This window comes from Bubalus bubalis, chromosome 20, assembly GCF_019923935.1.
Source record: "Bubalus bubalis isolate 160015118507 breed Murrah chromosome 20, NDDB_SH_1, whole genome shotgun sequence".
Lineage (NCBI taxonomy): Eukaryota > Metazoa > Chordata > Mammalia > Artiodactyla > Bovidae > Bubalus > Bubalus bubalis.
The window spans coordinates 42,680,286-42,707,076 of record NC_059176.1 but is presented as its reverse complement, the minus strand read 5'-3'; the positions used below and the strand labels follow the sequence as shown (position 1 = coordinate 42,707,076).

The 26,791-nt window shown below is 45.8% G+C and overlaps 1 protein-coding gene across 1 annotated transcript in view; it reads right to left on the bottom strand.

Annotated features, from left to right (window-relative positions):
• The window catches only part of TRPM1 (transient receptor potential cation channel subfamily M member 1), a 76,111-nt gene that overhangs the window by 47,007 nt on the left and 2,313 nt on the right, over positions 1-26,791 (bottom strand). The window contains exons 3-10 of the mRNA XM_045163764.1: positions 14,759-14,998; positions 11,470-11,683; positions 9,646-9,770; positions 8,814-8,985; positions 5,427-5,601; positions 4,438-4,561; positions 3,213-3,285; positions 2,256-2,356 (exon numbers count right to left, since the gene is read on the bottom strand). Of these exons, the coding sequence (XP_045019699.1) occupies positions 2,256-2,356; positions 3,213-3,285; positions 4,438-4,561; positions 5,427-5,601; positions 8,814-8,985; positions 9,646-9,770; positions 11,470-11,683; positions 14,759-14,998 (1,224 nt within the window). The remainder of the gene's footprint in view (positions 1-2,255; positions 2,357-3,212; positions 3,286-4,437; positions 4,562-5,426; positions 5,602-8,813; positions 8,986-9,645; positions 9,771-11,469; positions 11,684-14,758; positions 14,999-26,791) is intronic.

The following is a 26,791-nucleotide window of genomic DNA, read 5'->3' as shown; positions in this document are numbered from 1 at the left end:
CTAAGCAGCATGAAAATGGAAGTCAGAGAGAATTTAATGCCAACATAAGAGTGAAAAATGAAATTATAAAATATTGACAGTATTGCTGAATTCTTCTAAGGGGAGGCAGTCATGAATGATTGTTTCCTTCGTTTTGCTTGTCTATATTTTCCACACTTTCTAGAAACCGCTTATTGCTTCTATAACAAGAAAGTGGGTGCAGGCCATTGCTTCAGGTTGCCACCCTGTGTGTGTGATGTGTTCCCCAGGTCAGGCCCTTTCTGTAATCCTGAAAGCCTGGCTCTCTCAGTGTGGCTGACTCAGAGCTGTGTATTCAGAAAGCTGCCCCTCAAAGAGAAAAACCATCCAAGATCTGGGATTCCTCTTCCTGAGTAGACGGTCCCCAGAGCTCATGACACTGCCCTTCCTGCCAGCCCTGTCTCGGAGCTCTTAGCTTCTCTGCCTCATCACCACTCATGGAGCAGTTCACTTTGCTTTAAAATCCTTTACCAAGAGTAGACAAACCAAGAGATTCAAAACGAAATTAAAATATGTAAGGTGTGGTAGTGTTCTTTTAATTTGTGTAGTTCAATAAACAACATGCATAAACCACTCCCCAAACTTGTATCTTATTCCTTTAATACACTTCTCTGATTCCTTACCCGTGGAGGAAGAAATGGCAACCCACCCCAGTATTCTGGCCTAAAAAATTCCATGGACAGAGGAGCCTGATGGGCTACAGTCCATGGGGTTGCAGAAAGTTGGACATGATTGAAGCCACTGAGCACACATGCACACACTGATTGCTTAAATTCTTCACACTAATTGGATAAAAGATAACTGTGAAAATGAAATGTACGTTGAAGGTACGTGCCAGACCTGTTTTGAGAAATAAGGTTTTTAAAGTTCGACAGGAATCCTCTAGATATTCCAAACCCCCTTTTGAAGCAGCAGAGCCCTAATTTTGCAAACAAAAAATTTCCCCAAGTCCCAATACACAAAACCTATCAAAGAAGCTGCTTTTTTTAAAAAAAAAAATTTTTTTAAATATAAGTATAGTTGATTTACAATGTTCTGCTAATTTCTGCTGCTGCTGCTAAGTCGATTTGGTTGTGTCCGGCTCTGTGCAACCCCATAGATGGCAGCCCGCCAGGCTCCTCCGTCCCTGGGATTCTGCTGTACAGCAAAGTGATTCAGTTATAAATATACACATATATTACATTTAAAAAATTCTTTTCCATTATGATTTATCCCAGGAGATTGAATAGAATTCCCTGTGCTATACAGTAGGACCTTGCTGTTTATCCATCCTAGATATAACAGTTTGCACCTGCTAATCCCAAACTCCCAGTCCATCCTTCCCCTACTCCTCTCCCACTTGGTAACCACAAGGTGTAAAGAAGCTGCTTTGATTGAAGGAGCAGGAGGTTGCTGAGAGCTGTTCATCATGCTTGCTCATTTCTGCACACACACACCCCCACACCACACCCAGGTACAACCACACACATACACAGATCCCACAGATATACACCGTATGCACGGTAAACATACGCATCCACACATCCACACATACATTTCACACCCTACACACATACTACACATAGATACACATACACAATACACCAAACCATATACAAACATACCACACCCCAAAGTCTACACACAAAGGTCACACACAGTCCCCTAGCCCTCTGGGGTTTCATGGAACATAGTTAAAAAATCAATGCTTTCAATGCAATCATTGTATTTCATTTTAAAGAGCAATCTTCTTTCTTCTTCTTAAAAGGGTAAAAACCCATGTTCACCAGCAATGATAAAATACATAGTGCTCTTTACTCAAGAGCACTGGTTTGAATCTGAAGTTAGTGCCAGGAGCTCTTATTTCTTGCTGGTTCTTTGAAATGACACAGCAACATCTCCTAATAATCCTAACAACTAGACATTGTTGGTGTTCGTCACTCAGTCATGTCCGACTCTGCAACACCATGGACTGTAGCCAGCCAGGTTCCTCTGTTCATGGGATTCTCCAGGCAAGAATACTGGAGTGGGTTGCTGTGCCCTCCTCCAGGGGATCTTCCTGATCCAGGGATCAAAACACATCTTGTGCATCGCAGGCAGATTCTTTACCATCTGAACCACCAGGGAAGCGACCAGACATTGGGTCATCAGAAACCCCAGAAGATTTTCTGAGATCCACAGCACAAGGGAGCTTGTACTAATACACCCTCTGTACAAAGTCATGACAAACAGTATAGATTGAAAACACTTAGTTTCACCGGCCAGCGGGGCCCAAAGACAAAGATCTGACTCCGAGCTATGTCCACACGGTTCCAAGCCAGCGCCAAGCTCAGCTGGTCCGGAGCCGATGCATTTGTTCCTGGAAGGCAAGAGACGGGGCAGTTCTCACCTCACTCCTGGACTGTAGAGGGTTGTGGGGGAAGGGCCTGGGCAGGGAGCATGGGCTTCCATAGGCTGGCTCAGCATCTCACCCTTTTCTCTGGCCCCTGAGTGACTCAGTATTTTCAAAGAGCTGGCTGGGAGGAGGATGGAGGCAACCTCTTTCCATGTCAGGAAAGAGGTTTCTGTTTCCAGGAGGAAAAGAGGAGGAAGCCAAGGACCCCAGTTTCCTATTCTGCAAGAGGGCAGGGGCCCTGGGGCCACCCAGACACCTGCCAGGCCAGGTCAAGGGGCGCTGCTCCTCCAGATCAAAGGGGAGCACAGTCCAGAGTACCAGCCCCTACTGCAGGGAGACCAGCTCAGTACCACCAGGAGGCCGGCCCAATGGGGACCCCTGCCCCTCGCAGTGGAGGAGGGAGGTGACCCCTCAAGCAGCCAGGTGGCAGCCTATCGTTAGGAGAGTCTGGGAAATTGACGGAGCACTGTGAGACACAGGGATCACAAATGAAAAATCATTTCATGCTTACCCTCTCTGAGCTGAAACCTGTCATGAGCTAGCTACCAATGGAAACTGGTTCTTAGCCATCAAGAACCAGTGGTCCATTGCTCCCTCCTCCCAGAAAAGGCCCCCTCCAGAGAACCCACTTGGAGCCTCATCATGTTACCACAGCTTTAGACTACAATAACTCTAGGCAGCCTGGTGAGCTCAGGGTTCCATCCCCAGCAGACACATTTCCTGGTGGGAGGAGGTTGCAAGGGGAGGGTTTCCTGGCCAAGAGTGGGACCTGGGGAGGCCAGCACAGAAAGGACAGGAGGGGCCATTTCCGAGAGCTCACCTTTCAGCAGGGCAGTTAAAATCGCCATCTCGATGTCTTGCTGACCCTCAGAACCCATCCTAAACACAGTGACCTGAAAATAGATTAATCGTGAAAAGACTGAGTAAAGCAAAGTGGAAATTGAGAGGGAGAATTAGAGTGTTGTTTAAAAAAGGGACCTCAGAGGCCAATGTTAATACAACCATCCCTAGAGCAAGGGGATTTTCCATCAGGGCCTTCTGATTTCCAGAAGGACAGCATTTTGAATCCTCACTTGGACCTTATTTTATTCTTCACCCCACCTGGAGCTGAGGGAGCCCATGCAGGACATGCATGCTAATATCTAAATGGCTACTGAAAGTGACAAAAGCATCTCTACTCAGATTTGATACATTTGTAGGAAATTTGTAGATTTAGAATTTTGAAGTGTGCCTGTCTAACAAGAGTGCCTCTTCCTTATAAGTATAATTAAGGAGGTAAAAATCTTCCCTGGTGGCTCAGACTGTAAAGAATCTACCTGCGAAGTGGGAGACCCAGGTTCTATCCCTGGGATGGGAAGATCCCCTGGAGAAGGGAATGGCAACCCATTGCAGTATTCTTGCCTGGAGAATCCCACGGACACAGGAGCCTGGAGGGCTACAGTCATGGGGTCACAAAGAGTCAGACACAACTGAGTGACTAACACTTTCACTTTCCCCTTGAAGGAGGCAAAGGGTAGAAAATAAGGAGGGTATTTGGTAGAATTTTCTAAGCATGCCTGAAAGCATTGTGTGTGTCACTCCTCAGTGCTTTATTTAATTTTTTTTTTTTTTTTTTTTTTACTTTTTGGCTGCACTACACAGCATGTGGGATCTTAGTTCCCTGACTAGGGATCGAATCCAACCAAGCCCCCTGCTGTGGAAGCATAAAGTCTTAAGCATAGGGACCACAAGGGAAGTCCCTGGGATGCCAACACTTTAAATCTCATTGATGACGTCAGCCTCAGAACTGGTGGGATGTGGCCTGAGGTGCCCTGACACACACAAGATCCTATGCACCTGTATCCCTGCTCTGAGGAGAACCTGCCTGTGCTTTGCCTGCTTCCCTCACATGGACAGAATTTCCAGCTGGGTCAGGATCTGTAAACTGCCTCTTGGAAAAGCCTGAATGGAAATAGGAACAACTTTATACTGCACATATAGGCAGCATCAGAAAGGAAACAATTCTCTCTGTGGAGCTGCTTAGAGAATCCACTCAAGACACTTACCAGTTCTTTCTTCTTCATGCACTCCATGATCATTGCAAACACCTGATGTGATTGTGTCTTGTTGTAATTAAAAGTTTTTTGGATGGTGACTATAAGCTGATCCCTGAGGGAGTCATTGATTATCCTGTTTGAAGGAGATGGGAAAAAGAAGAAAACACAGGTGAAATCCACATGAATAAATCTGTATGAGTCAGAGGTCCCCAGCTTCCAAGAGCTAATAATGCCTGATGATCTGAGGTTGAGCTGATGTAATAAATAATGAAGGGCACAATCAACGTGATGTGCTTGAATCATCCCAAAACCATCCCTCTGTCCCCTGTCTGTGGAAAACTGTCTTCCACAAAACTGGCCTCAGGTGCTAAAAAGGTTGAGGACTGATGAATGTGATACTGTCTGGTATCTTTGGTTTGAAAATTAACCATTGGAGGATATTCCAGGATACCAGGATAGGAGACCAAAAGGGACCACAGTCAACAGCTGCATTTACACTTGTCCTAAATTTCAGGCTGTGTGAGTGCTTAGTCGCTAAGTTGTGTCTGACTCTTTGTGACCCCATGGACTCTAGCCCATCAGGTTCCTCTGTCCATGGGATTTCCCAAGCAAGAATACCAGAGTGGGTTGCCTTTTCCTACTCCAGGGAATCTTCCTGACCCAGGAATTGAACCTGAGTCTCCTGCATTGGCAGGCAGATTCTTTACCACTGAGCCAGCTGGGAAGCCCCAAATTTCAGGCTATTAGGTTGAAAACCTTAGAAAGGAAAATGAAGTTGGGAGAGAACGTATACCCTCCCCCTGCCCAAGAAAGAATCCATAAGAAACGTTGCTTCTGAGAGCACCCTCACTTACAGACCCTGGGAAGTGGGACAGGAGAGCTAGAAAAACTACCTTCTCTTATGTTTTTGGGCTGGCTAGTCATACCACGATTCCTTCTAGCCCTCACAAGAGGCAGTTCAAACCCCACCCCCCTTCCTAACATGTCAGAGCTCCTACCCTCCTTCCTCTGAGTACTTGTGGGCAAAGGACAGGATGTCTGAGGCCCGGCCGCTGCCATCGCAGACCACCACAGGAACCGGGGGCTCTTCTCGGAGATATTCCAGGACGATGGAAACCACGTTCGGGCCCCCTTCCACCACAAGGCCCACGAGGGGCACGCCCTGCCCCAGCCCTGCAACACATACCACATCCAAGTTCAGACCACTGTCAAGGCCCCATTTGACCCCTTGCTCTGACTCCTGAAACATGGGGAAGAAGGAAACCCTTAGGCCTGGACGTGTGCTTACAGAGGGTTAGTTTTCACTGGGAGAGTTGAAGGCCCTCAGGATGTGATGACTGCTCATGTTCTTTTATTCAAAGCCCACATCACAGCCTTATTGAAAAAAACAGAGCCTTAAAATGATGAACTTGATAGCATGTATGTGGTTCAACTGTATGTATCACTCACGTGGCTTACAAGATGCTTCTAGGTGAGATGCGAGAAACATGGAAGATTCTTCTTGCTAAAAGAATACTTCCCCACTGCCCTGTCCTGGGTGATGTTCCCACTCTGGATGGGTGTCCCTTCAAGAATAACACTGCAGACGGTGTCTGGACCAGTGCTAGGAGAGCTCTGTTCTATAATATCTGCCTCACGTGAATTAGCCTTATGACCCAGGACCAGTCACCAGGCCACCCTGAACTGCAGCAGACCATCAGTAAGAGGTGAATCACCCCAGGGCCTCCTCTATCTCCTGAAGTAGCAACGGATGTAAAGTATAAGAAACTGTGAGGCTGTCAAGTCAAGGTGTTCTGTCAACCTCAAGTGGTATCATGATGTGCAGTGTTGTTATAGTAGGTATAGTAGCTGTTGATTAGCCTCCAGTGCCTGGAATAGGCAGTGAGTCATCTAGGAGGGCAAAGCCATGGACCATCATTAGCTCCCCAGTTAGTAACTTGTTCCCATAAAGAATCATATATATATATATGTGTATATGTGTGTGTATATATATATACACACACACACACACACACACACTTTGTTGTACAGCAGAAATTAATACAACATTGTGAATCAGCTATATTTCAATAAAAATATACTGATTAAAATTGTGTTTTCACAAACATCATATATATGTGGAATCTAGAAAATTGGTACTGATGATCTTATTTGCAAAGCAGAAATAGAGACACACATGTAGAGAAAAACCAAGAGGCGGGGGAGTAGGATGAATTGGCAGATTGGGGTTGACATATATATATACAACTAGGTATAAAATAGGTTTAATTTTAACAAGAACCTGTTGTATAGCACAGGGGACTCTACTACTCAGTGCTCTGTGGTGATCTGAATGGGAAGGAAATCCAAAAAAAAGAGGGGATACATGTATTCATATAGCTGATTCACTGTGCTGTACAGAAGAAACGAACACAACCTTGTAAAGCAACTTCACTCTCATAAAAATTAATTAAAAAAATAATAACTTCCCCCAGAGTCCTCCCTCTGCCTCTATGAGATGACAGGACTCTTCTGAACATGGCAGGACAAGCCGATTCTGGTGGCAGAGCCAGAAGGTGGGCTCTGGGAAGCAGGTGGTAACAGGAGGGCCTCAAGAACCCAGGATTCTGGGTGGGAGGGGAGATAGTGGGAGTGAAGGAGCAGCTGCTGCTGCTGCTGCTGCTAAGTCGCTTCAGTCGTGTCTGACTCTGTGTGACCCCATAGATGGCAGCCCACTAGGCTCCTCCGTCCCTGGGATTCTTCAGGCAAGAACACTGGAGTGGGTTGCCATTTCCTTCTCCAATGCATGAGAGTGAAAAGTGAAAGTGAAGTCGCTCAGTCGTTCCCGACTCTTAGCAACCCCACGGACTGCAGCCTACCAGGCTCCTCCGTCTGTGGGATTTTCCAGGCAAGAGTACTGGAGTGGGGTGCCATTGCCTTCTCCGAAGGAGGAGCAGAGACCCATTTTCCTATTTCACAATTTTACCCTCAAACTGGCCAGGACAGACTATGTTCTGAGCATGTTTCCCCAGAGTCTGTTTGTTGTGATGGGAGTTATCTGATCTTGGTGAATAAGTCAGTGAATAGAAGATATGTCCTTGGTCTCATGGTTCTGACGGACTTTGGATAGGAACTGCCAGCACAGTTGGGAGAAGGTCTAAGAACTTCAAGCAGGGGAATTGAGAGTTTCTGGTTTGCTTCCACAGTGCATTTCTATAGTCAGTAACTCTTAAATATTTTGAACATCTTTTTTTTTTTTTTTTTGCCTGCACCTCAAGACATACAGGATCCTAGTTCCCTGATCAGGGCTAGAACCCATGTCTCCTGCAGTGGAGGCATGGAGTCCTAACTGCTGGACTGACATGGAAGTCCCATTGTGAACAGCTTTGCAGTATCCTACCAGAGTAATCTCAGTTATATTCATTTCAGAAGCTATGTGTTGAGGGTCTGGTATGTACCAGGCAGGCTCTCTAGCCAAGAGATGCTGGAGAAATGGACCAACCAAGAGATGCTGAAGAAATGGACCAAAACTATGTGGACTTGCCCTTGAGATTTCCAGCCTCTGCAAGGCTTGAAATTCGAGATCTTCAGGACTCCAGGGACCCAATCACCTTCTTTTCTAGAACAGAGGAGAGCTGGTTCTTCATGGTTCAGGCTGGACTACTGAAGCTCCATGCTGTGGGAGGTGACGACTGAGCACCCCTTTGCTGTCCCTGCCCCACTCAGAACCCTGGGCAAAGGATGACAAAGGGAAGCCCACAGGTCACACAGCCAGGGGAGGTTGGGCGGTGTGAACATGCACGTGGCCAGAACAGCAAAAATGTGAGAGCCATCAGCCAGGCAGCTGCTCCTTGGAAATCCACAACTTTTCATAGCACGCTGTCTCATTCCAACCACACTTCAGCCCTACAGACCCTTTAATCATGATTAACAATGACCATTTCCCAGGTCTAGACTGTCTTTTGCAATCTTACCAATAACGGTTACAACAAAATACTCTTTAAGATCATTTGACCATTGTTTGACATTAAGAATCACTGGAGTTTGAACAGTCAATTTGCTGTACAGAAGAAATTAACTTAGCATTGTAAATCAAATATACTCCAAAATAAAATTATTTTAAAGTAACTACAGTAACTCATTACAAGAAATGAGAACCACTGACAACATAGTGGGGAATGCCATCACTGTGACAACGGCTGCGGGGCTGTTTATCGGGTCCACACTCCTTGAGAACTTGGGGCAAAGCATCCTAGTGCAGCTCAAGGAGTGGGATTTGGTCAGTGGCCAAGGAAAAGGGTCTTGCTATGGTCGAAGAGGAGTCAGGGGAAGGCTGTAAATGCCTGCGGGCAGTCTCTTCTCCGGCCTGGTTTTCAGGACAGCCCTGAGCCCATGGAACAACTTACTCGTGTTGATCTTCTGCAAAGAAATGTGCTTCTCTAGCTGCCGTCTCAGCATCACCTCGGCCCCGTACTTGCCCAGGGTGCCATTGTCGGCCAGGATGAAGTGCGTGTGCGAGTTGTTGAGCACGGAGAGCTTACTCAGGGGATTGGACATGGTCTGGTACACCCGTGTCACCTGATTAAATGCACAGCACAGGTCAGAGGTGCAGAACTTCGACAGTAAGACTAACAGGAGAAGCAAACACACTCAGATGTGGAGCTACAGCTTCATCTAATCGTGCACTTCAACCTGCTCTGCCTTCCCTAGCCTCTCTATTGAAAGTTTTTTTTTTTGCAATTTTTATATTAAATTAGAAAAAATGCTTTAGTCATGACAACCCAGTATCTTAATTCTGCAATTAAAAAATTTTTTTTCATATTCTAGCCACACCTCATGGGATGTGGGATTAGTTCCCTGACCAGGGATTGAACCCACACCCCCTGCAATGGAAGCATGGAGTGTTAACCACTGAAGCAACAGGGAAGTCCCGACATCCCAACATTTTAGATCATGCCCTTCTTCAGGGGATCTTCCTGACCCAGGGATAGAACCTTCATCTCCTGCACTGGCAGGCGGGTTCTTTACTGCTGAGGCACTGGGGGGAGGGGGGGTGGTCAGTATCCTGCTTGAAGTCTTGTATCATCATTTTGCAAGATGTTACTGCTGGGGAAAGGGAAAAGGCTACATGAGACCTCTCTTTATTATTTCCTACAACTGCAGGTGAAATCTACAATGACATCAAAATAAAGGCTTCAATTTTTTAAAATTGCACATCTCTGGGGAGAAATTACTTACATCCCTTCCAACCAGGTCTTCTTTGTTCTCCACGATGCCCCAGGGAGCGATTCCTATAGCACAGACCCTGCCTCTGGACTTGGAGGAGTGGTCCTTCAAGGCATCCCCCACATGGCTGATGACACCTGTGAGCAGCCGTAAGTCATATTTGCAGGCCCCATGCTGCTGCTGCTGCTGCTAAGTCGCTTCACTCGTGTCCGACTCTGTGCGACCCCATAAACGGCAGCCCACCAGGCTCCCCCGTCCCTGGGATTCTCCAGGCAAGAACACTGGAGTGGGTTGCCATTTCCTTCTCCAATGCATGAAAGTGAAAAGTGAAAGTGAAGTCGCTCAGTCATGTCTGACTCTTAGCGACCCCATGGACTGCAGCCCACCGGGCTCCCCTGTCCGTGGGATTTTCCAGGCAAGAGTACTGGAGTGGGGTGCCATTGCCCCTTACCTCCCATCAAATCACTTTTCAGGAACTTTAGGGCTCCCTGTTCTGAGATGCTCCCTTTCTTGCAGAACAGGGTTGAATCACTGAAAGTCTGAGCGCATAAAAATTAGTCATCCTGCATTAGCTCCTAGGAAAGGGAAAATAAAAACCAAAGCAACTGTACAGGAACTTTCTTCACAAGTTTCCAAGACCTAAGGATGGATGAAGTAAGGGTCTCCTTTTGTCTGCATTCAGCTAAAGCTGAGTCAGATGGCCAGGTGTGTTTCTCAACCTCTCTGGGCCTCAGTGATGGGAAAAGGATTGTCAGAAGCCTCAGTGAAAATGAGGCTTTGTCCAGTGCTCATGTCAAAGAATGGCACATAGTAGGTGCCACAGATGTTGATCATTATCATGATCATACCAAAATAAATACCAAGATACCACATAAAAGTTTCACTTCTGCCGTAAATATTATTGTTACCAACCAGGGTTCTTGGCCTTCCCCCATCAATAGAGATTGACTAGAGGCCAGACAATGGCAGCCCACTCCAGTACTCATGCCTGGAAAATCCTATGGATGGAGGAGCCTGGTAGGCTGCAGTCCATAGGGTCGCTAAGAGTGGGACACGACTGAGCGACTTCACTTTCACATTTCACTCTCGTACATTGGAGAAGGAAATGGCAACCCACTCCAGTGTTCTTGCCTGGAAAATCCCAGGGACGGGGGAGCCTGGTGGACTGCCGTCTATGGGGTCACACAGAGTCGGACACAACTGAAGTGACTTAGCAGCAGCAGCAGCAGCAGCAGAGGCCAGACAAGATTCTGGCAAGACTCTATTGGGGTCCCTGCTGCAGCAGGGGGGATAGTGAGAACAAACAACAGGTGCCCTTGCTTGCTTCCTAAGGTGGGGTGAGCTGGTTCCTTACATGAAGTGAGGATCAGGAGTGTGTCCAGGGGTGAGGCTGGAGGGGTGACTTAGGTGTTTTGCCCACCTATTAGGTGGTGCTGTGTGCAGGGGGCATGCACAATACCCTGTTTTCGCTCCTGATCCACTGCTCTTGCTCCAGGCTCTTCCGAAGTGGCAGTTGTTTTTGTTTTTGTTTTTGTTTTCGGTCTCTTTGTATCTTTTGGGTCCAGAATTCGTCCCAACTGTGCATACACATAGATATTTTTTAGTCCCATAAAAATAACTTTATGAGACTCTCTCTTTAGTTCCTTTGATTTTGTATCTAAAGGAGAGGTGAGTCCAGGTGCCAGCGCTGCAGTGAAGGGTCTCAGGACCCAGCCTGTCTCAATCTCAGGATGTTGCATGTTTTGTTTCTTGATCTTAATTATCCCAAAGCTTCTGGGGAACCACAGTGATCTGGAGGTCTGCACATTCACAGCCAGGGAAAGGGTCGACACTTACCCGTGCTGACGCCCCCAGTGAAGATCCAGGCCCCAGTGGTCATGGCAGCCTTGATCAGGCCTTTCCCGAAGACCTGTTTCAGCTTGGGCTGCATCTCAAAGTTCTGAAGGCCCCCATGCACGGATATTAAGAGCTTGGGGAGCTCCAGCTGCCAGTCTCTCACCATGAGATGAAGCAGCGAGTCTGGCTTGGTGTCGTAGGAGACCCGGATATACTGCAAAAGAGGGTGTGGCCCTCAGCACCCTTTCTTGGGTCTGACTCTCTTGTCACTGTCACTCCGGTTCAAGTGACAGCCTCCTGCCTTTCTCTCTGGCAGGGATCTGGGGCCCTCTGTGCAAGTCCGTGGCCACACAATGGGAGGGAACACTGGAGGGTTGCCAGATTCGGCAAGTAGAAATATAGAATGCACAGCTAAACTTGAATTTTACATGAACAATGGAACATGTTTTAGTATATGTATGCTTCCTGCAATATTTGGGGCATCCTTAAAAATTACATGTTATCTATCTGAAATTCAAATGTAATTGGGGGTCTTGTATTTTACCTGGGAAACCTTATCTTTTATTTTTTCATTGCATTGTGCTGTGTGAGTATTAGTAGTGTCAGACTCTTTGTGACCCCCTAGACTGTAGCCCGCCAGGCTCCTTTGTCCATGGCATTCTCCAGGCAAGAATACTGCAGTGGATTGCATTTTTCATTGCCTTAGGATGATTTATTTTGTCAAAGTTCCCAGCCAATTTTCCTAGTATCAGAACTTCGATAATGACAATAATACTGAGAGTAAAAGGAATCCTGAAATTGTCCAATACTGAAAGATATTACTATTAGCAAAGATTTATTTTTAATTATTTAACTAGTTTGTTAAAAATTATGTGCATTGCAAATAGATTCATCTGTGCCATTTCTCTAGATTCCACATATATGCATTAATATATGACATTTGTTTTTCTGTTTCTGACTTATAGCAGAAAATAACACAATACTGTAAAGCAACTATACTCCAATAAAAAATATTTTTAAAGTACATAACCCCAAAAAAATTAAGTACTGTCACACACATGCACAAATGTCTGCCAATTAACAAATTTGTCAGAAATTTGTAGAAAATTTGTAGAAACAAATTTGTAGAAAATGAAACCAAAGTTCAAAGGAAACACATTCTAAAATTTCAAAGCAAAGACCATGTATAGTTCTAAACAACAAGTGAAATACTTCTTCACTGTATCTAGCATTCATAGGAGCAAGAAATTACTCCAGATTGATTTTATTTCTGGATACTTTTTGTTCATTGGAAACTTCTAGGAAATATGCCTGCTAGGTTTACAAAAATTTTAGAGCAACTTAGGAATTTATCTACTTTATGTAAAGCTTTTTAACAATTGGTCATCGTTGGGCTATATTCCATGTGCTCATGATCAGTTGCTAGATTGCATTGTTCAAGCCAGGGATTCCTCCAAGCCCATGGAAGAAAGTGAAATCCAGTCTAATCCAGTGATAGTCAACTCAATCCCCCTCCCCTTCCACCCCACCCAAATCCCAAATCTCAGTCTTCCTGGACCATCTCTCTTTTACTATTGAATCAAAAACATTTATAACAGGTCAAAGCTGACTGCAGTAAAGTTCTGTGCATGCTTATGTGCTCAGTCACTCAGTCGTGTCCGACTCTTTGCGACCCCATGGACTGTAGCCCACCAGGCTCCTCTGTCCATGGGACTTCCTAGGCAAGAATATTGGAGTGGGTTGTCATTTCCTTCTCCAGGAGGTCTTCCCAACCCAGGAATCTAACTCGAGTCTCCTGCATTGCAGGCAGATCCTTTACCACTGAGTCACCAGGGAAGCCTATAGAACCCAAGGTGTGGGGGAGGGATAAATGGGGAAATTCCAATTGACATTTACACACAGTACTATACATATAATAGAGAACCAATAAGGACCTCCTGTATAGCACAGGGAACTTGCTCATGGTCTGTATGGGAAACGACTATAAAAGATTGGATATATGTATATGTATAGCTGATTCACTTTGCTGTACACCAGAAACTAACACAACATTGAAAATCAACTGTAGTCTGATAAAAATTTTTTTAAAAAAGGTCCCAAGCTGGCTCAGCTGGATGCGGGACAGGATGTCTTAGAGGGGATGGGTGCTGGAAATGGGGCTTGTAACTGATCTCGGGGCTGGACCTTTCCCTCAAGGTGAAGAAGAGGTTAATGAGTCCATGCACTGGCCCCTGTGAAACGCCTCTTTGTGTCCTGGCCAGTAGGCAGGGCGCCCTTCTGGAGGACCCAATGCTATGGTATTTGCTTGGAACACTTCTGAATTTTATCTGAACAATGATGTTGGGCCAGTGAAATAGAATAAAATAGCAAAAATGGCCTGACAGGGACCGTGGGAGTATTATTTAGAATGGGCTGAAAGGGATCCCAGTGCTACCGCCTCCCCTCTCTGGCAGGGCTCCTCAGAAAGGCAGAGGGCACTCCCTGTTTACATGCAAATGTGAAAGGCTGCCGTCTTCTTGTCTTCTCCGACCAGCTGAATGCCCGCCAAGGGAGGCTGGGCTTGGACTTCAGAGAGAAATATTTCCAGGCGCTCCTCACCCATGTAAGGGTGGCTCAATGCCTGCAGTTATTTAATAGAAAAGACAAAACAAAGCCCCAAACAACCCTAAAAACCAAATGACATAATTCGTCTCTTATCCCTGGAGATGGAAGAGTATCTTTGTAGAGTCTGGCTGGACTGTGATTCTTGGTATAGATTTAAAGGATATTGTGTTTCCCTGGTGGCTCAGTGATAAAGAACCTGCCTGGCAATGCAGGAGATGCATGTTCGATCCCTGATTCAGAAAGATGCCCTGGAGAAGGAAATGACAACCCACTCCAGTACTCTTGGGACTTCCCTCGTGGCTCAGACAATAAAGAATCTGCCTGCAGTGCAGGAAACCTGGGTTCAGTCCCTGGAGGAGGAAATGACAACCCACTCCAGTATTCTTGCATGGCAAATTCCATGGAAAGAGGAGCCTGGAGGGCTACAGTCCAGGGGACTGCAAAGAGTCAAACACAACTGAGCACAGCACAGCATGTGTTCTTTATCATAGTGCCCAGTTTCCAAATTTCATGGCTAAAAAGTGGAGTGTGCAGATATATTTCTTGTCTTTACAATGAAAATTCTAGGAAGATTGCATCACACTCTTGAAAGAAGAGCCAGGTATCTACGGTCTCAGAGTCTGGGAGGCTGGGCCTCTGATGGAGGCTGTGGCTTAGTGACACCCCTTCCCAAGGTTTCTCTTACCATGGCTTTGTTGGAGTATCCGCCGCCCTGGAATTCGAGAATCCCATAGGAATCTGTGGGGTAGCTCTGGGTGTGTTTGCCAACAGACCATTTTTCAGGATGAACTTCCACCAGCTTGTTTTCCTCTCCATTTTTGCTGGCTGTTACACTTGGCAGAGGTGGGATGTGTTGGTTGGTGAGCTGGCCACAGCAACACCTGAAAACAAAGACAAAGCTTGGTCTTTCTAAAACATTCTCCTCCTAATGATGTGCTAACCTGAATAGAAGCAGGCTAACACCTTCCTCATCCAGCTTTACTGGGGACAGAAATACCCCTTATGGTGTCCTTTTCCAGATAATCATTGCATATCTATTTTAAACATATTGGATGACCACCCTTCCTTACTGAACACATCTTAATTCTTTTTTTTTTTTAAGGATTGTTGTATTTATTTTAAATTTTTTATTTATTTTTGGGTGTATTGGGTCTTTGTTGTTGCATCCGGGCTTTCTCTAGCTGCAGTGAGCGGGGAGTACTCTATAGTTAAGTTGAGGACTTCTCATTGCAGTGACTTCTCTTGCGGTGGAGCACGGGCTCTAGAGCACAGGCTCAGTAGTTGTAGCACAGGGATTTAGTTGCCCCACGGATGTGCGATCTTCCCAGACCAGGGATTGAACCTGTGTCCCCTGCAGTTGGCAGGCAGATTCTTAACCACTGGACCACCAGGGAAGTCCTTTCATTCTTTTTGGTGTCTTGACAACATGATTACGGCCACCAATCACTGAGATTCTGTGACAAAGGACACTCACTCTCCACCCCCCCCCCCCATATAGAGTTGACCCTCAAGGATTTTTCAGTATTGCTAAATTCTTCCTTTGCTTTAGTAAAACATTTCTCTACACAAGTTAACATTGAAAGTGTATTTCTTTTGCTGCTCATACTTTCGGTGTCAATTCAAAGAATCATTTGCCAAATCCAAGGTCATAAAGATTAACTTCTATGTTTTTGTCTAAGAACTTTATAGTTTTAGCCCTTATATCTGATATGTGATAGATTTGGAGTTAATTTTTATATGTGGTGTGAGGTAGGGGCTTAAAGCCATTCCTTTGCACTTTGATGTCCAGTTGTTTCAGCATCATTTGATGAAGAGACTAATCTTTCTCCATCAGGTTAGGTAACCTTGCCAAAAAATCATAGACAGGTCATAGACAAGTGGATCTCTTTCTGGACTCTCAGTTCTATTACATTGGTCTTTATGTCTACCCTTATTTTAGTACTACACTACCTTGATTAGTATAGAACTGTAGGAAGTTTTGAAATCAGGTAACATGAGCCTGGAAAATCCCATGGACAAAGGAGCCTGGTAGGCTGCAGTCCATGGGGTTGCTAAGAGTCGGACACGACTGAGTGACTTCACTTTCACTTTTCACTTTCATGCAATGGAGAAGGAAATGGCAACCCACTCCAGTGTTCTTGCCTGGAGAATCCCAGGGATGGGGGAGCCTGGTGGGCTGCCGTCTATGGGGTCACACAGAGTCGGACACGACTGAAGTGACTTAGCAGCAGCAGCAGCAACATGAGCCCTTCTACTTTGTTCTTTTTTATAAGATTGTTTTGGCTATTCTGGATCCCTTGCAATTCCATGCCAATCAGTTTGTCGATTTCTATAAAGAAGTCAGCCAGAACTCTGATAGGGATTACATTGAATCTGTAGGTCATTTTGGCTGTCTGCATACTGACAGAGGAGTTTATAGCCCAGGTGACTCTCTGCTTAATGACTCACATGGAGAATAAGTTCTGGGCATCCTTGACTCCTCCTCCCTTTCCCTCAAACACCAGAATAGTTGCTGGCAGCTGGTGGACAAGGGCTATTTTGAATAACGTCTTAATTATGGCTTCCAATTTACCTGTTAGGGTCTTTAGTGCTGGGAATGACAAAGATACATTCTCGTTTGCAAAAGGTTTTTTCTATCCAAGCTTTCTGTCCCTAGAAGAGGAAAAAAGTGGACATTAGACTGAGATATTCCCAAACCAACCTCAGAATTCATTATTTTACTTTTATAAAATGAATAGTAATGGTGAGTCTGCCGAAAACATCTGAATAAACACCTCCAAGAACGGTGAATGCAAGCCTTTCAGGATCTTAGCTCTGGTTCCTTTTAAGAGAAATGGCTCAGAAATATGCTTTTGTGGTTTCCGTAGGGCTAGGAAACCTGTGCTTTGCATGAAAATCAAAGTCTACAGACGGGGAATGATGGTGCCCCTAGAGCCAGCCAGTGCCCTGCGGAGCCTGGTAGGACCTGAGTTATTGGAAAAGCTGACAAAATTGTCCAGTCTCTGATCAGGTCTTTGTTTTGTTTTGTTTTTCCTTAAGATGTGTGTTTGTGTGTGGACCATTTTTAAAGTCTTTATTGAATTTGCTACAATATTGTTTCCATTCATGTTTTGGTTTTTTGGCCACAAGGCATGTGGGATCTTAGCCCCTGGACCAGAGATGGAATCCATGTCTGTTGCATTGGGAAGCAAAGTCTTAACCACTGGACCATCAGGGAAGTCATTCTGATCAGGTCTTCGATTTGCTGTCAAGAACCTGGTCTTCTCTAGACTCCCAGGCCCCATTGCACTATAGTCATTTTATAAGTAATATTTCTAACTGGTGCTCAGATTCACCAACTGTTATTTTTATAATTAAAAATATTGAAGATTGTGAAGAACTGGGGCCTCATGTAACATTGATGCTGAGGCTGAAAATTGGTACATTTACCATCAAGGGTAATTTGGCAATCATTTGTTGCCGTTACAAAGTTTATATGTTTTCACTCGCCATTTTTTAGGATTTTATTCTGCAAATGTGCCTGAACAAGCTGACACAGGCCCAAGGCTATTTACTGCATCACTGTCTGTGATATCAAAAGGCTGGGAGTCACCTACTGCTTATCAGTAGGGGATTGTTACCCAAATCATAGAATAGTCATCAATGCAATTCTTTGAGAAAACAAAAAAATTTTTTGAAAGAGAATAGGATGTTCTTGTTCTATCGCTAGGGGAAAATCACTGAGCTATGGTAAGTGAAAAAGCAAGCCACAGGATAATTTCTAGAAAATAGACACCATGTATGGGAATGATACCCCATGAGCAGCTGGCAGTGGCTCCCCCAGAGGGAGACCTAGAGGCCTCAGGGACCTGGGTGGAAAGGAGGCGCCCATAGCCTGGTGCCCTGCTCAGTTTTTTTTAAAGATTTTCTTTTTTGTTAAGCTTAGTGAAGTAAGCCATAAAGAAAGACAAATATCGTATGATATTGCTTTTATGTGGAATCTAAAAATGTGATACAAACAAACTTATTTACAAGACAGAAATGGACTCACAGACACAGAAAACAAATTTATGGTTACCAAAGGGGAAAGGTTGGTGGGGAGGGATAAATTAGGAGCTTGGGATTAGCAGATGCATACCACTATATATAAAACAGATAAATGATAAGGACCTACTGTATAGCACACGGAACTATACTCAATATCTTGTAATAATCTATAAAGGAAAAGAATATGAAAAAGAATATGTGGGAATTCCCTGGTGGTCCAGAGGTTAGGACTCAGTGCTGTCACCATGGGACCTGGGTTCAATTCCTGGTCGGGGAACTAAGATCCCACACAGTGCACAATGTGCCAAAGATACATAGATATAGATACAGATATAGATACAGATAACTGAATCATTCTGCTGCACACCTGAAACTAACACAACATTGTAAATCAACTACACTTCTATTTAAAAAAATTTTTAAATTAAAACTTTATTTTTTTAGAGCCGTTTTAGGTTTACAACAATATTGAAAGGGTGATACAAAGATTTCCCATAAACTCCCTGCCCCCCATCCTTATTAACGTTCTCCACCAGGGTAGTGTGCTGCTGCTGCTGCTGCTGCTAAGTCACTTCAGTCATGTCCGACTCTGCGACCCCATAGATGGCAGCCCACCAGGCTCCCCCGTCCCTGGGATTCTCCAGGCAAGAACACCGGAGTGAGTTGCCATTTCCTTCTCCAATACATGAAAGTGAGCGACTTGCTCAGTCGCATCCAACTCCTAGCAACCCCATGGACTGCAGCCCACCAGGCCCCTCCGTCCATGGGATTTTCCAGGCAAGAATACTGGAGTGGGGTGCCATTGCCTTCTCCCAAGGGTAGTGTATTTTTTACCAAAGTCGAATCTACACTGACAAATCATCACCACCTGAAATGGATAATATGTGTTATTTCACTCTTGGCATTGTACAGTCTATGGTTTGACAAATTAAAATGACTTCTATCCACCATTATAGTATCATACACAGTATTTTCTGCCCCAAAAATCTTCTGTCCTCTGTCTATTCATCCCTCCCTCCTCCTAATCTCTGGAAACCACTTAATTTTTACTATCTCCATAGTTGCACCTTTTCTAGGATGTTGTGTAGTTGGAATCATCCACTCTAAAGTTCCTTTAGGTTGGCTTCTTTCACTTGCATGCGTGCTAAGTCGCTTCAGTCGTGTCTGACTCTGTGCGATGCTATGGACTCTAGCCCTTCAAGCTCCTGTATCCATGGGATTCTCCAGGCAAGAATACTGGAGTAGGTTGCCATGTCTCCTCCAGGGGATCTTCCTGACCCAAGGATCAAACCTGTGTCTCTTATGTCTCCTGCATTGGCAGGCAGGTTCCTTACCAAGCAGTGTCACCTGGAAGCCCCTTCTTTCACTTAGTTGTATTCCTTTAAGCATCTACCATGCCTTTCTGACAAATAACTCTTTTTTTAGTGTTGAATAATATTCCATGGTCTGGATGTACCACAGTTTATTTACCCATCTACCCTCTGAATTTGGTTGCATCTAAATTGTGTCAGTTCCAAATAAAGATGCCATAAACATCTGTGTGTGGTTTTCTGTGCGGGTTTAAGTTTTCCCGTTTAAAAATCTGAATGATGGATGTATGACCTTGGTGTGTGGCCATCACTCAAGTGTGCCATAGACCCTCCAGGACCTGTGACTAATAAATCTTATTCCTCCAAGTTCCCTTGGTCTTGGCTGAAGTGTATTTTGCAATCAGAATAAGAACCACAAGGGCTAGGGCAGCCACATTAGCCCCAGAGGGGTGATGTCTGTGGGGCTCCCTGCAGTGAGGCCTGGGTGAATGCCCTGGGCATGCCTAGCCAGGCTTCAGTGTCTAGAGGCTGAGACCAACATGGTTACACAAAGCACAGAGCTCAGGAGACGGGGGATCACTGGGGATCATCGGCTGACCACACATGTACATATATGTATATTTATTTCCTGGTTCCAACCACCAAAAGGGCCTAAAAACACTCTGACAGAAATGAATATACTTAGTGTGCAAATATTTGTTTCTAAACAACATTCTCCACTAAAAAAAGCTAGGGCTCCTAGGACAAATGACTGAATCCAGATCTGGGGCAGAGAAAGTACAAGAAGAGCTTGGAACATCTTGTGCCAGAAAGTAAGGAAGTGTTTACTTTCCACTTGGGAACTTGTCAGAAAACACAGAACCCTCTTTGAAAGGGTTCTCACTGGCTTTATCTGGGATGTGAGCATGAAACTAAATGATCACAATAAAGAACTGTAACCCTTTGGCTGAAATAAGGATCCATGAACTCACAATGGCATAAATTTATACACAAATAAATATATAGGGGAGATGGGAAATCTCTTTCTTGCATTTTTTAGTCACCCTCCCAATGCAGGGGGCCCGGGTTCCAGCCCTGGTCAGGGAACTAGATTCCACATGCCACAACTAATACCTGGCACAGCCAAGTAAATAAATACTAAAAAAATAAAGAAAACCAACATTTGGCAACTGTCAAGAATCTTTGTTGAAATCTACATGCCATGGTAAAGGATTGAAGAGTAACAGTACATTTACATAATCTCAAGGCATCTCCCACAGATATTTCTTAATCACAAAGGGGAAATGAGTAACCCGACAGGTTGGAGAAATCTGGTGAATACCACCTAAAATAAAGTGAGCTGTTACCAGCAATGAAACCAATATTCACCATGAGCCTCTAGATGAAATGCAGAGAAGAAAAATTGCCTAAAATGCAAAATATGAATCTATAGGGAGAAAACTTCAGACAACCAAATTGAGGAGCATCCTGGAAAATAACTGAAATCACTGACCTTCAAAACTCCAAAGGCCATGAAAGACAAGTAAAGGCTGGGGAATGGTCACAGGAGCTATAGAGACATGACCTTGGAACACCCTTCAGTCTTTTGCCTCATCTTTGGCCCTGCCCCCCAATCCCGCCCGTCCTTTCTGGCTCCCACCCTCTGATCCCTCTCCAGGCCCCACTCCCTCTAAAGGCTCACTGACCCTTCCTCCCAGTGCCTCCACCCCACCTCTGCATAAGAAACCAACAAGTGGGCCCTTCACAGAAAACTGTTAATAACCAGGTGTGGGAAATCAGGGGAGCTTCCCAGGTGGCACAGTGATAAAGAATCCACCTGCTAATGCAGAAGACTCAGGTTCGATCCCTGGGTTGGGAAGATCCCCTGGAGGAGGAAATGGCAACCCACTCCAGTGTTCTTGCCTGGGAAATCCCATGGAAAGAGGAGACTGGTGGGCTACAGTCCATGGGGTCGCAAAGAGACGGATACAACTTAGCGACAGGGTACACATGCATGCATGCATGTGGGAAATCAGAAAGCCAGGGTCTAGCCCCTTGGAAAACTAGGCTCAGGCCCCTGTCATCACAAGGGGGACGAGCCATCTGCCCTGCAGGGTCTCAAATGCTGAGGTGGGCAAGGAACTGGGCTGGCAGTAACGTGCCTCAGACGTAGTCACATCTATTCTGTCACAGGCAGTATTCAAACACCCCCACCACCCAGTGCCCCAGGCACCCTTCCTGCAGGTGCAGGGCATCTGTGGGCCTCTAGGGGCATGAGCCTGGCATCTGCTCCCCCAACTCAGGAGGGGGCTTTTCAGGGCGCCCAGCACTGACTCTGCTTGTAGCCATGGGCGAGGGCAGCAACTGGTATCCACACAGCTCCAAGCTCAACCCACTTCCCTCTGCTTCACCAAAAATCCATTCTTTTTCTAAGAAAAAGCTAGCATGTGATTACCATACTTTCCCTGAGGAAAGAAAGGCTTTGCTTTAGTACTAACGCTGAATTTTTCCTATTCTTTTTTTAGTTTAGTTAGGAAGAATCCAGTTCCAAAATTCCAGTTACTGCTTGTTGTTATTGTTCAGTCACTCAGTTGCATTCGACTGTTTCCCACCCCATGGACGACTGCAGCATTCCAGGCTGCCCTGTCCTCCACTGTCTCCTGGAGTTTACTGCAGGCACTCCTGCAGGGGACCGAGCAGGACTGTGGCTCCTGTGATTTGTGTGGGAGATTCATATCCATCAAGTCTGTGGTGCTATGTTACTGCTTAGTCTCCAGAAATGTTCTAGAATCTTCTGAGGATGAACAAGAGGTCCCGGAAGTCACTCACTCTATGCAGGCAGTCATGCTTCACAGGGTCTAGTTTCTGTCAAGAGGCCCGGGAGGGAGGCTGTCTGGCTCCCTGCTCCCCAGCCCCTCTGGAAACCTATTCCTACACACCCTCCCTCTCTCATCTGACCCTTTTCCTCCCACAAGAATCTCAGAAGCCACAGCCCTGCTTGGTCTCCTGTGGGAGTGCCTGGTGGAAGGGTGGTGCTCACTGTCCCCTGGTGACTAAGGGGTGATTCAGAAGCCCAGGTGGAGTGTTGCCAGGGATGCGGGCAGCAGCCCATCCCTGGGCCCCTGAGGGCAGCTGGGCACACAGAGCAGGGAGTCACCCAGGTCAGCTCACGTGGCGCGAGCTCAGTCTCAGAGGCAAATTCAGGTGAGAGGCGATGGGTAGAGGGCCCCTCGGTAAACAGTCCTCCCACCCCTCCAGAGGATGCCCCAGGCTGAGTCAGGCCAAGGGATTAAGGAAAGGCACATGGACTGAGATGAAAGGAAGCAGAGCCTCCTGGGGTTCATTCATAAACCCTCCAAGTCCCCGCAGCCCCTAGGCTAGATCCCGCTCACTCATCTGAAGTAGTCTCTTCCATCACAAATAGTTATTTTATTTTATTTTTTTAACAGAAATTGAGAAGCATTTTTTTTTTCAGGGTAGAAGTGGTTATTTGAAATGCCTTGGAGCAGGGTAATAGGAACCCCTGTCCTGGGGATTAGGCTCCCATCTGAAAGAGCGCAGGAAGCTGAGTAGGGGAATGTGGGAGCACTGCCCACCACACTGAGCTGCAACTTTTCTGTCTCTGAAAGGGACACTGCTTTGCATAGTTCTGAGCTTCAACTGGGATGATATTAGTGCAGTATTTGGGAAGTCCTACAGGAGACACAGGTTCAATCCCTGGTTCAGGAAGATCCCCTGGAGAAGGAAATGGCAACCCACTACAGTATTCTTGCCTGGAGAATTCCATGGACAGAGGAGCCTGGTAGGCTACAGTTCACGGGGTCACGAAATAGTTGCACATGACCAAGCAACTAAGCGGGCACACACACCCATATAAATGGAAATCCTGGTCATTCCAATAGCTCCCCCTCCCTTATCTACAGAGGTTACATGCTAGGACTCCAAGTTGATGCCCGAAACCCAGATAGGACCAAATTCGGGATATACTATGCCTTTTCCCATACATACACACCTATGATAAAGTTTAATTTATAAATTAGGCACAGTAAGAGATTAACAATAACTAATAATAGAATAATAACTAATAATAAAATAACACAAATGAACAGCAATTCCTAATAATAAAAGAAAAAGCCTTGCCTGGTCTGGCCTCTAGTCAATTTCTCTTACTTGAGGAAGAAGGTTCAGTAGCAGGCAGATGGGATATTTGGTGGTGCTGGCGGGTCTGGGAAAGGACCTGATGTCAATGGGGATGGAGGAAGGGGAGGGGCCTAATCACGAACCTAGGTTTCTGACTGGTGGAGCTGGGTGGCTGGGGGTGCAATTTATGGAGGTGGGGCCACGCAGGCCCAGGCTTGAGGAAGACAATCCAGCCCCCTGCAGTGAACACCTCAGGCTCCAGGCACCCACTGGACCTGCAGGGAGGGAAAGGGGTCATCTGGTTGCATGAATGAGACCCAGGGTATAGCGATATCTAGATAACTCTAGATAATGGGAATCAGAGAGATTGCTGATGGAGAGACTGCAGGAAGTAGAGAGGAAGGCGTCTGGCACTGAGTCCCCAGGAGCAGGGGAGAGGGCTGGAGACACAAGGTCTGGGCAGTGGAGGACAGACACAGTGTCTCAGGGGCCTGCTGAGGATCGTGTGTCCTTGATGGACTAACCAGGTTTGCGGGAAGGAGGTCAGAGGGGAGTGGGCTGATGGCCCTGCCAGCTCATTTTTTTTGTTTTGTTTTCAAAGAAAGGAAAAAAAAAAAAGTATCTGCTATTAACAATAAAAAGCCCCAAGTAACGTTTGTACAACCTGGGGAGTAGCCACCAGATCTCACGATCAGGACATTTGCTGGACTTTCATGTGGATTTAGAGCCAAGTCCTGAGGAGCTGTAGACAGCCAGCCTCACCCTGAACCCCCACCCCCATCCAGAATAGGGGTGGCATCAGGACCTTCTGGAATGGGTTCATGTGGATGGGGAGGGGCCTCTGGGGAGGTGTAGGTGGGAGGAGCAGGGCAGGGCACAGCCTGGAGAAGGCAGAGCTGAAGTGGGGGTGCCCAGGGAAGGTGGGGAGGGTGGGGCTGGGGCGACAGGGCAGCCTGGTCTGGGCCTCAGGAAGTGGCTTCAGAACTAAGAGCTGGTTTGCTGCTGGGTGAGTCTCTGTTTACTCAGTGGCCCTGCTTCTTGGGCCAAAATTAACAGCAAAGGCCACAGTGAAATGGTGATTTGTGGACCAATTTAGCCAAAAGAAACCGCTGGTCTCATGTGTCTATTTAGAGCAGACGTCTTGCGCTGTCATCCAGGGCTGCATGGGGCCCACACGTGGACTTGGTTTGACCTTTGTATCAGGAGGAGAATTCGCTGCTGTTATTAACTACGAGAGAGGTCCCCGTGTGAAAACCTTGACCTCTGGCTGCCCTGCACTGCCCTGGGGATGTGGGAACTCAGGCTGACAGACCTCCCGCACAGCTGCAAGAGGCGTTGAGTCCCCCCACACAGGAGAGATGAAGAAAGTGCTCTTGAAGAGGGGACAGCAGGACAGGGAAGAATGCCAGGACTCCCTTCTCTGCTGTGATGGGCACAGTGATACCCGCTCAAACCTGCATGCATTTGGGGTGGGGGCCATGCAGAGACCATGGGCTCCCTCACTGTGGTTTCACAGATGAGGAAACAGGCAGTGGAGGGGTTAGGACTTTGGTAGGGGCTCTGGGAGGTGATGATTGGATGACTGACTCAATGACTCAATGGACATGAGTTTGAGCAAACTCTGAGAGATAGTGGTGGACAGAGAAGCCTGGCATGCTGCAGTTTATGGGGTCGCAAAGAGTTTGACACGACTGAGGGACTGAACAACAACTGGGAAGTTAGGGGGCATCGAGACATAAGACACAGTGACATGGTGAAGCCACAAGCTTGGTCAGTCTCATGGCCAGGTGGCCGGCCTGACTCCCCTGCATGGCTCTGTCCCACATCTGTCTTCTCTGGCAGATTCAAAAATTTTTCTCCAAAATGGGCAGATGCTTTTGAGGTCCTCCCTTTAAGGAGGATAGAGAACAGAACTATCTCTATTTTGAATCCAAAAAAAAGCAGTAATAAGATATTTCTGGCACCATCTAGCTGTGCAAGAACCAACCTTGAGGTGTAAATGTTGAGTTCAACACGGCAGTCATAGAATATCTTAAATCTGGCTGGTCTGAGTTGGGATATGCTGTGAATTTACGTGTAAAACAGCAAGTTATCATTTGCCATGTCTAACAATGGACCTTAGAAAGAAAAGTGGGGACTTCCCTGAAGGTCCAGTGATTAAAACTTCACCTTCCAATGAAGGGATGTGGATCTGATCCCTGTTTGGGGAGCTAAGATCCTATGTGCTTTGCATTACTGGCACCCCCACTCCTCCCACCCCAAAAAAGAAAGAAAGAAAGAAAAGAAAAAGTGTTTGGGAGGATTTTTTCCAGGTGGCTCAGTGGTAAAGAATCTGCTTGCCAATGCAGGAGATGCAGGAGAAATGGGTTTGATTCCTGAGAAGATCCCCTAGAGAAGGGAATGGCAACCCACTTCAGTATTCTTGCCTAGAGAATCCCATGGACAGAGGAGCCTTGCAGGATACAGTCCATGGTGTCTGTGGACACAACTGGACTGTTGTTTCTACACAACAGTCAGACACAACTGAGCTACTAGGTACAAACGCATTCAAAAACAGACAAAAAGTATCTCACTAATATGCTTTTTATGTTGACCACATTTTGAAATGATCATATTGGGGATATATTGAGTTAAGTACGTTTTTATATTTCACTAATTTTTTTTAACATGGCTTATTTTTGTTTGGATACAGCTACTCTACAATGTACAATGATGTCTGGGGACAGATCTCTCTACATATTAATACATCCCTGGTGACTGTCTTTTTAATGGAGGTGTTTAAATGCTGATTGCCATTAATCTCTAGGACAAGGACTGGGTCTCATTAGTCCTCTGGATGAGGGCTTCTATTTTCCCAGATCTAGAACTTTAACACACACACACACACAAACGTGCACACATGCACACAAAATTATAGGACATCTTTAAAACATTTTCAAACAAAGCAAGAGAGAATTTTCTAAGAATACCTAGTGCTCCAGGTCAAGAGGACTGTAAGTTAATAGAAAATCTGTTTTGTTTTCACTTAATTCAGAATGAAGACCAACCACTTAAATGCCTGCACATCTTTCTGTGCCTTGTACTTATCAACTTTGCAAAGCAAATAAATGAAGTTTCAAAGGAGCCAAACCCAACACAAGCCCTGACTTCTGCTGAAAAATAACTAATAAAACATAAACCATGACAGCAAATACCCTCGGCACTGGTTGACATTTCCAGTTACATTTTCTGGGGCCTAAAATACACAGCAGGGAATGATCACT